We start from the raw sequence: 11600 nt of genomic DNA, 5'->3' as shown, positions 1-11600 counted from the left end.
GTGGCCTTTTGCACTTGGCAGATCGTAATTTTGTCAATGCCTATTGTTTCCAATTTTTTCCAAATTTCTGGAAGAAACATTAACAACCTTAGGTATGCAGATGATACCACTCTGATGGCTGAAAGTGAGGAGGGGCTGAGGAGCCTTCTCACCAAGGTGGAAGAAGAACGTGCAAAAGCTGGGTTGCAGCTAAACATCAAGAAAACCAAGATCATGGCAACAACACCTATTGACAACTGGCAAATAGAAGGAGAAAATGTGGAGGCAGTGACAGACGTTATAGGTGCGAAGATCACTGCAGATGCAGACTGCAGCCAGGAAATCAGAAGACGTTTCCTTCTTGGGAGGAGAGCAATGGCCAACCTTGACAAAATAGTGAAGAGCAGAGACATCACACTGGCCATGAAGGTCCGCATAGTCAAAGCAATGGTATTCCCCATAGTAACCTATGGATGTGAGAGCTAGACCATAAGGAAGGCTGAGTGAAGGAAGAGAGCTGTGGTGCTGGAGGGAAATCCTTGGACCTTGGCAAGAAGATCCACCCAGTCCATCCTCCAGGAAATATTGCCCAATGGCTGCTCACAGGAGGGAAGGATATGAGAGGCAAAGAAGAAGTATTTTGGTCACATCAGGAGACAGGAAAGCTTGGAGATCACGATGCTGGGGAAAATGGAAGGGAAAAGGAAGAGAGGCCGACCAAGGGTGAGATGGATGGACGGTATCCTTGAAGTGACTGGCATGAACTTGAACTGGGGGCGGTGACGGCCGACAGGGAGCTCTGGCCTGGACTGGTCCAGGAGGTCACCAAGAGTTGGAAATGACTGAACGAGTGAGACGACGACTATTGTTTCCAAATGCCGGCTAAGATCTCTTGGCACGGCACCCAGTGTGCCCATCACCACCGGGACCACCTGCACTGGTTTCTGCCAGAGTCTTTGAAGTTCAGTCTTGAGGTCCTGATAGCGGCTGAGTTTTTCCTATTGTTTTTCCTCAATGCGACTGTCACCTGGGATGGCGACATCAATGATCCAAACCTTTTTCTTTTCCACAACTGTGATGTCTGGTGTGTTGTGTTCCAGAACTTTGTCAATTATTATTATTATTATTATTATTATTATTATTATTATTATTATTATTATCCTGCTTTTCTCCCGAGGGTGGGATTCAAAGCATAGCTTTATGTACAACTCTACACACATCAGGATCCCCTGATCTCCTATCAGTCAATGGTGTATGCAGAGAAATACTCGCAACACAGATATCAGCATTGGTTATACAGCGAGAAGCAAGAGAATCATGGGAAGAGAGTGAACACGTGCCTGCTGGACTCTTTTATAGGACTCCTTTATGCCCATCGCTTCTCGTCATGGCACACCTTTTGCCTGTCCCCGTAGTTACATGTCACCACCTACTTCACCCTTCAGTAGGAGTGTGACCACATGCAGGGCCGGCCGTAGGTAATTTTCAAGTGTAAGCAAGCAGTATATTTGGCGCCCGCCTCCCAACCAAGTGCTCTTTTGCTCTTTCCCCACCTCCCGACCTGCTTGCCTCCGCTTTCTCGCCCTCCCACCGGCCCTCCAAAGCCGGGAGGGGGAAGAGTGAAGGAGCACCCGTCCAGGAGTTGGGCGCAGGAGAGGTCTTCACCAGGTAGTTGCAGAAGCCCCCTCCCTTTCAAGCGACCCCTTGAGGGTCTGCTTTGGAGGCGAGAAAGTGCCCACTCACAAGGATACGCTTGAAGAGCACGTTCTCTGGCGGTATTCCTGCTACTTGGCGGGGGGTTGGACTGGATGGCCCATGGGGTCTCTTCCAACTCTACTATTCTATGATTCTATGGTAGGCTCACCGATGGCATGGTGGCCTGTGCTCCTCTCCTGGCTCCTACTCGGCCTCCCTTCACTGCCTCACTGGAGTGCCACCTGCCAGGCCACCGCCATCCCTACCACCACCGACTCGCCTTTACGACCAACTGAGCCTCAGCTTGCTCCTGCTGCTGCTACAGCCGCTCAACCTCTCCGCAGCCTTACTTCTCTCTCGGCCGCTTCACGTGGTGACAGAACAGTGGAACTCGCAGCACGGGAAGACGGCCTCGCAGCGTGGGGATGGGTGTTCCTTCACTCTTCCCCCTCCCCTCCCAGCTTTGGAGGGGTGGTGGAGGGTGAGGGACCTGCAGGTGCTTCTGTTTTTTTTCTGTGCTGTGGCCTCGTGGCGTGGTGCTTCTTCGCTCTTTCTGTCCCCCCCCCATCTTTGGAGGGGTGGTGGGAGGGCAAGGAAGCCCGGCAGAGAGGGAAGTGGAGGCAGTTAGGCCGGCTTGGAGGCAGGCTAATGGCGCTCTCGGAGGCGCCTCAACTGCACCCTCTAGAGCAGGGGTCCTCAAACTTTTGAAGCCGAGGGCCGGTCCACAATCCTTCAGACTGTTGAGGGGCCGGATTATCATTTGAAAAAAAGTACAAACAAATTCTGATGCACACTGCATATTTGTAGTGCAAAAACAACAATGACAACGAAAACAAGAACAAGAACAATGAAAGAACAATACAATATTTAAAAATAAAAACAATTTTAACCAACATACATTTATCAGGATTTCAACGGGAAGTGTGGGCCTGCTTCTGGCCAATGAGATAGTCAAGTTAATTAGGGTTGTTGTTGTTGTTGTGTGCCTTCAAGTCATTCCAGACCTTGGGTGAGTCTAAAATTTATTTATTATTTATTTACTGCATTTATTTACTACATTTGTATCACACCCTTCTGACCGCAAAGGGGACTCAGAGTGGCTTACAAGTTATATGTACATACAATATATTATATTATTAGCATAGCAAAATATTAGCATTATATATTACTATATTGAACTATACCACTATACTGTAATATTATTAGTTATATTATATGTAATGTAGAATATATAATTAATATTATTACATGGAATTATTATTAGTGTTATATTGTATTACATTATAATATTATTATCAATATTATATATATATTATATTATAAAACTGAGGGCGTGGGCCAGGTAAATGACCTCGGAGGGCCGCATCCGGCCCCCGGGCCTTAGTTTGGGGACCCCTGGTATAACATAATATTATTATCAATATTATATGTATATACAATGTATTATATTATTAAAACTGATATAAAATATTATATTATAAAACTGAGGGTGGGGCCAGGTAAATGACCTCGGAGGGCCGCATCCGGCCCCCGGGCCTTAGTTTGGGGACCCCTGCTCTAGAGGATTGCGCCTTCCACAATTGCCTAGTTCGCATATAGCTTGAGCCGCCCCAGACCACATGTCCATCTGGACTGTATTTTCAACCAGTTTTACCCAATGGGGTTACAGCCAATGCAGTCCTATCTAACAGTGCATTATTTACCTAACCCTTCTGCCCTCTGCAAGGCCGCCCTGCTGTCTGGACAGGAAGCCAACTGTCTCCGCCTTGGACAGGAAGCCTGCTTTCCCTCACCTTCCTCCTGAAAGTCAGGCGCTTTCAGGCCTTAAGTGCAGACCTCTTAAGCCTGGCCTCAGGACGGATTGGATCCTCCGCTCCTTGCACTGGGACATGGAGTTGAGGAATATCGCGTTTGCTCAAATCTAATGCTCACCTTTCTTGGCTGAACAACCTCTCCAAACAGGGTTTGCATTAGATTCGCATCATATGGGACTTAGTGCTGAGCCAAAGCAAAAGGGGATCTGATTCAGGAGCTGCGCCGGGAGCTCTTCTTTGAGGGACCTCATGTCTAATTTCATGGCCATGATGCAAATATATCAGGCCTTGCAAATATATCACCCCCACAACTCCATAGCATGGAACCAAGGCAATTAAAGTGGATTAAGTCTACAACATCGATGCAGACCAAGGTTTTCCTTTTCATTGCTGGAAGCTTTGGTGTCCCAACACTTTTGGTTTTGAAGAAGGAATTCCAAGCAGGCCGCAACTGCAGAGCACACCTGTTTTGGCCAAGTGACAAAGAGGGCACTTTTTGGCCGCTGTGCATTACATTTTTTTTATTTCAGGGTTTTGAAAATTGAAGTGCACGTTAGAATTGATGGCGCATTAGATGCAAATAAATATGGGCAACTCTTCTGGTGGGCTGCCATGGCTGAGGAGGGACTCCCGCAAAGCCCACGACCTCTTCTGACCCTGGGACCTGGATGTGTTTGGATGAGCCAGGTGGCCCCGTGCTGCCCCTTCACCTGTTCGGTGCAGCCTTTCTGGGCCATTCTCTCCAAGCAGAGTGGAGGACTGTTTGCCTTTTGGGGGGAGAGGCCAGGAGAGCCCCTTGTGGGGCAAAGGCTTACAGCCAAGCCTTCTGGTCCTGAAAGGCCTGAGCGTCCGGAGGCCAAGGGGTGAGTGAGGCCCAGAGGCGGTTCAACTACCAGGCCAACTGTTGATTTGTTGTAAAACATGATGTTTTAGTGCTTAATTTGTAAAATCTTAGTGTAATTTGATGTTTAATAGGCTTTCCTTTAACCCCTCCATATTATCAAACATTTTCGCTTATCCGACGCTTTTATTTTTCAGTGATTGGTTTGACATTATTCTGTTCGCCTACACTTGAAAATTACCTAGGGCCGGCTCTGCTGAGGCCCCACTGCCACGCTTAGAAAAGCGCCAATCTCCAGGTTGTAGGGAAGAAGCTCTTGCCTTCGCCCCCCATGGCAGGGCTGAGGGGCCTCCACGTGGAGACCTTCCCTCTCCCCTCCAAGCCCTGGGTCGCCCACTCTCTCTGAAGGGAGACTGGCGTTTGGAGGCGACTCTCAGGCTGAGTGGGCGGGGATCACGCCCTTCCTTCTGCATTGGCGTCTCAGGGCTTTGCAAAAAGGGGGCAGGAAGGAGGTGAGCCTTCAAGGGACCCATGGAGACCCCAGGGAGAAGGAGACCCCTTGTACCCCTTTCTGGGGGGGGGGCTCCCGCCCGGCCCAGCGTGGTTTGGCCAAGCTGGAAGGGACCCCACGGGCCCCCCAACCCAGCCTCCGTTCCCAGCCCTCCCGACACATGGCCATCCAGCCTGGGCAGAGAAGGAAGGGGGCTCCTGGGAGGGGCTCCCCATGTTTGGGGGGAAGGCCTTCCTGGAGTGGGAGCCCAGGGCTCCGTGGGGCCCCAGTCTCAGCCTCTGGGGCAGGGCAGGGCAGGGCAGCAGGAGATGGGCAAAGAGGGAGGGAGGGAGGGAGGGAGGGAGGGGGGGAGAGGGTGCTCCTGGCCCATACGACCTCCCTCCGTCTCCTCCTCCGCGGAGCCGCGCATCTGTTGCCAGGGCAACGGCGGGCCTGCGAGCAGCGAGCTGCCTGGGTCTGATGCGGCACGAAGCGCCCCCCCCCCCCGCCCCCCACTCCCTCCCTCCTTCCTTCCTTCCTTCCTTCCTTCCTTCCTTCCTTCCTTCCTTCCTTCCTTCCTTCCTTCCCGGGAGGCGCAGAGGACGGGCGCCCGGCTGCAGGCAAGGAAGGCAGGCACGAAGGCAGGCAGACAGGCTGGCCCGGTGCCCACTGGGAACCTCCATCAGGTAGGAGACCTGGGGCCCCCAGGGAGGGAGGAGCGAGCCCGTCCCTGGCAGGCAGGTGGCCCACCTGGAAGGAAGGAAGGAGGGAGGGAGGGAGGGAGGGAGGAAGGAAGGAAGGAAGGAAGGAAGGAAGGAAGGAAGGAAGGAAGGAAGGAAGGAAGGTAGGTTGTGGCCGGGATCCCCGGAGGAAAAGGGAGGAAGGCGCGGGTCTGGCTGGCTCCATCCTGGCTCAGGGAGGGAGGGAGGATAAAGGAATGAACAAGGAAGAAGAGAAGAGAAAAGGAAGAAAAGATAAGGAAGGAGAAAGGGAGGGAAAAAGGAAGGAAGGAGAAAAGGAAGGAAGGAAGGAGAAGAAGGAAGGAAGGAAGGAAGGAAGGAAGGATAAAGGAATGAACAAGGAAGAAGAGAAGAGAAAAGGAAGAAAGGATAAGGAAGGAGAAAGGGAGGAAGGGAGGGAGGGAGGAAAAAAGGAAGACGAGAATAGAGAAGGAAGGAGAAGAAGAAATAATAATAATAATAATAATAATAATAATAATAATAATAATAAAACTTTATTTATACCCTGCCACCATCTCCCCAACAGGGACTCGGGGCGGCTTACATGGGGCCATGCCCAGGACAATACAATATAACAAGTATGAATACAACATAATATAGAGCAATAAACGATACAGTAAATAATAATATACACTATACACTACAACGCAAATCACAAAAAACAGTAAAAACAGGGCCGGCTGCATGAATACAGAGATTAAAACTCGGGTGAGAAAGATAAGGGAATGGAGAAAGGAAGGGATGAAAGAGAGAAGGAAGGAGAAAGAGAGGGAGGAACGAGGGAGGGAGGAATGACAAAAAGAGAAGGAAGGAAGGGATGAAAGAGAGAAGGAAGGAGAAAGAGAGGGAGGAACGAGGGAGGAAGGAATGACAAAAAGAGAAGGAAGGAAGGGATGAAAGAGAGAAGGAAGGAGAAAGAGAGGGAGGAACGAGGGAGGGAGGAATGACAAAAAGAGAAGGAAGGAAGGGATGAAAGAGAGAAGGAAGGAGACTGGGAAGTGGGAACGAGGGAGGGAGGAAGCCCACCCCACATTCTCCACCTTTTGCCCTCCAAGCGGTTTGGACTCAGGATCTGGTTGCCTTTGGCCAGGCTGGGAGTTGTTGTTGCTGCTGCTGCTGCTGTTGTTGTTGTCATGTTTATTTCTGCCCCGCTTTCCCTCTCCCCAAAGGAGACTCAAAGCGGCGTGCATTTTGAAAAGCATTTCCATACAATTTACAAGTCTCCAAACATTAAAACAGAATGAAATATCCGTGGGATGACGAAATGCACCGTGGCAACCCATAGGAACGGATAAGCCCTGCATTCCATGTGATTGAAGGCGAAGGCCAGAGCGGCTGGAGGGCCCACGGCCGGCACATTCCCCGGAGGAAGGACAACAAGGCCGGCCCAGGACCGGACCAGTCCCTCCCCTTGAACAGGTAAGCTCACCTGAGAGAGATCGTATAGGGGCCCAATGCGGGGGGCGGGGGGTCCCGCATCTCCCGCAGGAGCATGGAGCATGGCAGGCTTTTGGGGTTGCCGCTCCATAGAAAAAGGCCAAGCCCAAAGGTCAAGGGCCCAGGAAGGAAGGCAGATGCAAGGAAGGAAGGACGGGTGAGAGGAAGGTGGAGAAGGTTCTTGGGTGGGCGGGCCTATTCACAAAAGACCCTCCCCATCAATGTATAGCAGAGTAACTTATTAGCAGCAGCGTTTTATTTATTTTGTATCAAATGCATTGCATAAATTAGTATAAAACTGATAAAAAAAATCGAAGGCGCACAAGCAGCTACATATCTTTTGACCAAAAAACGGGCAACCGTGACTGCATTGTCTGTAGCCTCAAACAATTCTTGCTCTGTGCATGAGGCAGAACACTGCGGACAAGGAGACAGATGCGGAGGTACCTACTCTGCTCCACAGTCACACAAGTGGAGGATTCTTCTAGGTCGTGCCATTTGGCCAGGTTCCCTTTGGATCTGCCCACTCCACTTCTGAGTCTGTTCAGGGACTTCCAAGTGGCCCATTCTTGGTTTGCCCTGAAGGAAGGAAGACCCTCGTGGGGGGCCGTCCAGTTGGGATTGCCAGGTTTAGCTGCCCAGAGGGACACCCTTGCTGTTGCTGGAGGAACATCAAGAGGAATGGTGGTTCTCATGAAGCTTGATTTTTCTTGATTTGAGTCTACTGGGAAGAGGCTGATAGCCATGCAGTAGGTGGCTTTCACAATGTTTGACCTGATTTATCTCCCAGTTACTAGCAACTTGCTGTCATATATCGGGGAGACAATGCCAGCTAACTTGTAGAGTCTATCAACAGGTGTAATCAATCCTGTGATCATTCTGCATGTTTCATTCAGTGCTATGTTCACCTGCTTCATGTGGACAGACTTGTGCCAAACAGGACAGACATACTCAGCAGTTGAGTCAGGCAAGGCCAGGGCTGATGTTCTTATTAATGTGTTGTCGAAGGCTTTCATGGCCGGGATCACAGGGTTGTTGTATGTCTTTATGTTGTATGTTGTATGTTGTATGTCTTGTTGTATGTCTGTAAATAAAAAGCAATACTCTGAAAACAGAGGATTTCCAGACATGAATCAACCAAGGGCAGTTAACGACTCTAAACAAAGGATGCCCCAGAGGCAGGAAGAAGACAGCAGATAAGCTTTTCAATGCTAATTAAAGTGATTAACTACACAACATTCACACTGACCTCTCTCACCCTAGACTTTCCACAGATATATATTAACCTCTTTGCTTAGTTTTCTCCATACCTCACAACCTCTGAGGATGCCTGCCATAGATGTGGGCGAAACGTCAGGAGAGAATGCTTCTGGAACATGGCCACACAGCCCGAAAGACATACAACAACCCTGTTCTTATTAATGTTGGGTCTGCTTCCCATGCACTGCCAGTCAGTTTCTGCAGGATGTTGTTGTGTGCATCTACTTTGTGCTTGGTGTTCATAATATGTTAGTGTTCGATCTAAGGTGACATCAAGATATTTAGGGTGGGAACAATGTTCAAGCTCTTGGCCTTCCCAGGTAACTTACTCAGCACCAGTAGCCAAAAGTGATCAAAAGAACAAAAACACACAGACCAATGTTATATCTTCCTTTGGAGGCTTTTCTTTGTAGTAAAATAATAAGGTTGTACTGTTTACAAAAGCAAAGTTTCCATAACACAAATGAAGTTCTTTATACTTCCTTCTCTGCTTCCACGCTGGGCTTCTTCCTCATGCAGATGAACAGCTTCGCTCTCACAGAGCCTCCTCTCACAATGAACTTACACAGGAGTTTCACACAGTAGCTTTACACACAGCAGCCTTCACACTGAGGCTTCACACATGAGGCATTCAACCTGGGACTTCTCTCACCGAAGCTTCTCACACTGAGGCCTTCTCACACTGAGACTTTCTCACACTAGGCCTTCTCACACTGAGGCCTTCTCACACTGAGGCCTTCTCACACTGAGGCCTTCTCACACTGAGACCTTCCCACACTGAGGCCTTCTCACACTGAGGCCTTCTCACACTGAGGCCTTCTCACACTGAGGCTTTCTCACACTGAGGTCTTCTCACACTGAGGCCTTCTCACACTGAGGCCTTCTCACGCTGAGGCCTTCTCACGCTGAGGCCCTCTCATGCTGAGGCCTTCTCACGCTGAGGCCTTCTCACGCGGACGCCCTCTCACACTGAGGCGTTCTCACACTGAGGCCTTCTCACACTGAGGCCTTCTCACACTGAGGCCTTCTCACACTGAGGCCTTCTCACACTGAGGCCTTCCCACGCTGAGACCTTCTCACGCTGAGGCCTTCTCACGCTGAGGCCTTCTCACGCTGAGGCCTTCTCACGCTGAGGCCTTTTCACACTGAGGCCTTCTCACACTGAGACCTCACACTGAGGCCTTCTGACACTCCTCAGGACGACATTAGCTTTTGCCCACTAACTCTAACAGGCTTCAGCCTACTCACTCTCCTCAGGTCAACGCTAGCTTATTTAACCCTTCTAGTGCTTGACTCACATTTTTGTAATTAAAAATACCTAGTTAATTTATAATATTTCTGACAAAGGTGTAAATCATGCGCTTATCCCTCCATTTCCGACAGCCTCATCAATCCCAAAACATACAAGTTGTTTAACTTCTTTCTTAAGGTAACATTGTCTTTGACTATGTAAACGGGTGTTGCTTACACCAAAAAGTTCTCAGGTCAGTTCCCAGGATTTCTCATCAGCACTTTTCATGCCACCGTTAATGAATTCTTCACTTCCTTGTGTTCTCCTTTTTCCAGACACCTTCAGTCTGGCTAGATCTTTGGTGGTTGTTTGATATGTTTACTGTTGTATTAACCTTTGCTTTAACTTCTGTTTTATCATCTTCTTGTGCTTTAAGCTGTGTATATTGTTAATGTGTTTGCGCTGTTACTTTTGTAACATTGTGAGCCGCCCCGAGTCCCCACGGGGAGATGGTGGCGGGGTATAAATAAAGTATTATTATTATTGTTATTATTATTATTATTATTATTATTATTATCTTTATAGGCCCAGCCAGGCCGATCATGCCATTCCTCCCATCCGTTCTCTCCTCCATCACAAGCCCACCCTCCTTGACCCGCTCTCCGTGCTCTCTCTGTCCTCAGGTGGGACGCCGACGACAGCGACGCCATGTCTCGATCACCGGAGGGGCCCGAGTGCCAGATCTGCTACGACCGCTTTGACCTCCGCTCCCGCCGCCCGAAGCACCTGCTGTGCGGCCACTGCGCCTGCGCCCGGTGCCTGCGGAGGATGGCCGAGTCGGCGGAGTGGGGGGCGCTGGAGGCCTTGGGGTCCCCGGCCCGGCTGAGCTGCCCCTTCTGCCGCCAGGAGACCCCCGTCCCGCAGAGGGAGGTGGGCCGGCTGCCGGACGACGCGACAGTGCTGCCCCTCTTGAGCAGCCCCCGCCCGGCCCCAGAGGTGCTGCTGTGCCCCGGAGGAGGCGCCCTGGAGACCCTCCCCGGGGGGCCCCTGGGCAGCCCCTCCTCCTCCCCCTCCCCCTCCTCCTCCTCGGACTGCCTGGTGGTCACGCTGCTGGAGCTGCCCGTGGAGCTGGGCCTGGAGGGGCCGGAGGGGGCCCTGGGGCTGCTGGAGGTCATGCGGCTGCACCGCCCGCCCAGCCTGGGCTCCCTGCCCTGCTCCCTGCCGCTGGTGGGCAAGTGCCGGCCCTGCCTGGGGGGCCCCTCCTCCCCCGGCGCCCCCTGCGCCCCCCGGGACCTGCCCCGCTTCCTCCTGGGCGCCCTGTGCCTGGCCTACCTCAGCTCCCTGCCCTTCGGCATCTACCTGCTCCTGGAGGGGCACCTCAACCTGGGCATCGTCCTGGTCAGCCTGGTCCCCTCCACGCTCATCCTCTGCCTCTGCTACAGCCTCGGACAGTGCCTCTGCCAGGAGGCCTTCCCGGCGGGGCCCTCCTCCTCCGCCTCCTCCTCCTGAGGGCACTGGGAAACGACTGCACCCACTCTCTGGGCACATATCCTTTTGGCAAATGTGAATCTCCATGAATGTGCGGAGACCAGTCGCTAGTCAAGAAAAGTGTCCACTCTTTGAAAAAGTGATATTCACAAGCATTCGTGTAATGGCACACAGGCAACTCAGCTGTTAGACTGAAGAACCACGTCTTTGAACTGCCAAGGACAAAGACATGCCACTACAGAAATATGTTTGGTTAGCAGAGCATGGTTGCTTCTCTGCCGTTGCAATTGCCCAAAACAAAAACTTTTAGTTTAAAATATGTACACAGAGATAAAACAAAACAAACTAGTATTTGAAAAATTAACATTTATTTTATTTATTTACATTATTTCTACCCCGCCCTTCTCACTCGTAGAGACTCATATCTTGTTTACTCACAAATATATTGTATTAATTCACCATACAGGCACATTTCTTATTGAAGTTCAGTTACAGATAGGATGTAGCTTCTCAGTGTGTTGAGTATACAGGGTACCATTCTTATCAATAGTCTTTAAGTACAGTTGTACTCACTGAAGTCCACAAGCATACTTTTATATTGAAGCATCTAAACAGCAACATGCAT

At 50.6% G+C, this 11600-nt stretch overlaps 1 protein-coding gene across 2 annotated transcripts; it reads left to right on the top strand.

Annotated features, from left to right (window-relative positions):
- Window positions 1–5209: 5209 nt before the first annotated feature.
- LOC103281339 (E3 ubiquitin-protein ligase RNF182) lies at window positions 5210–11339 on the top strand. Of its 2 annotated transcripts, none has more exons than XM_062979251.1 (3): window positions 5210–5505; window positions 6799–6978; window positions 10171–11339. In XM_062979251.1, exon 3 carries the CDS (start codon window positions 10196–10198, stop codon window positions 10994–10996), a length of 801 nt encoding a protein of 266 aa, XP_062835321.1. In that variant the 5' UTR covers window positions 5210–5505; window positions 6799–6978; window positions 10171–10195; the 3' UTR covers window positions 10997–11339. The 2 variants fall into 2 exon arrangements, with proteins under 2 accessions (XP_062835321.1, XP_062835322.1); XM_062979252.1 differs by having other exon boundaries at window positions 6729–6978.
- The last annotated feature ends 261 nt before the right edge of the window (window positions 11340–11600 follow it).

This window comes from Anolis carolinensis, chromosome 4 (assembly GCF_035594765.1).
Source record: "Anolis carolinensis isolate JA03-04 chromosome 4, rAnoCar3.1.pri, whole genome shotgun sequence".
NCBI classification, from domain to species: Eukaryota; Metazoa; Chordata; class Lepidosauria; order Squamata; family Dactyloidae; genus Anolis; species Anolis carolinensis.
The sequence above is the reverse complement of the archived record's forward strand: the minus strand, read 5'-3'. Positions and strand labels throughout refer to the sequence as shown.

What these genes read in the sequence shown, in the direction of transcription:
- LOC103281339 (XM_062979251.1), top strand. Translation starts at nt 10,196, where the DNA reads ATGTCTCGATCACCGGAGGGGCCCGAGTGCCAGATCTGCTACGACCGC.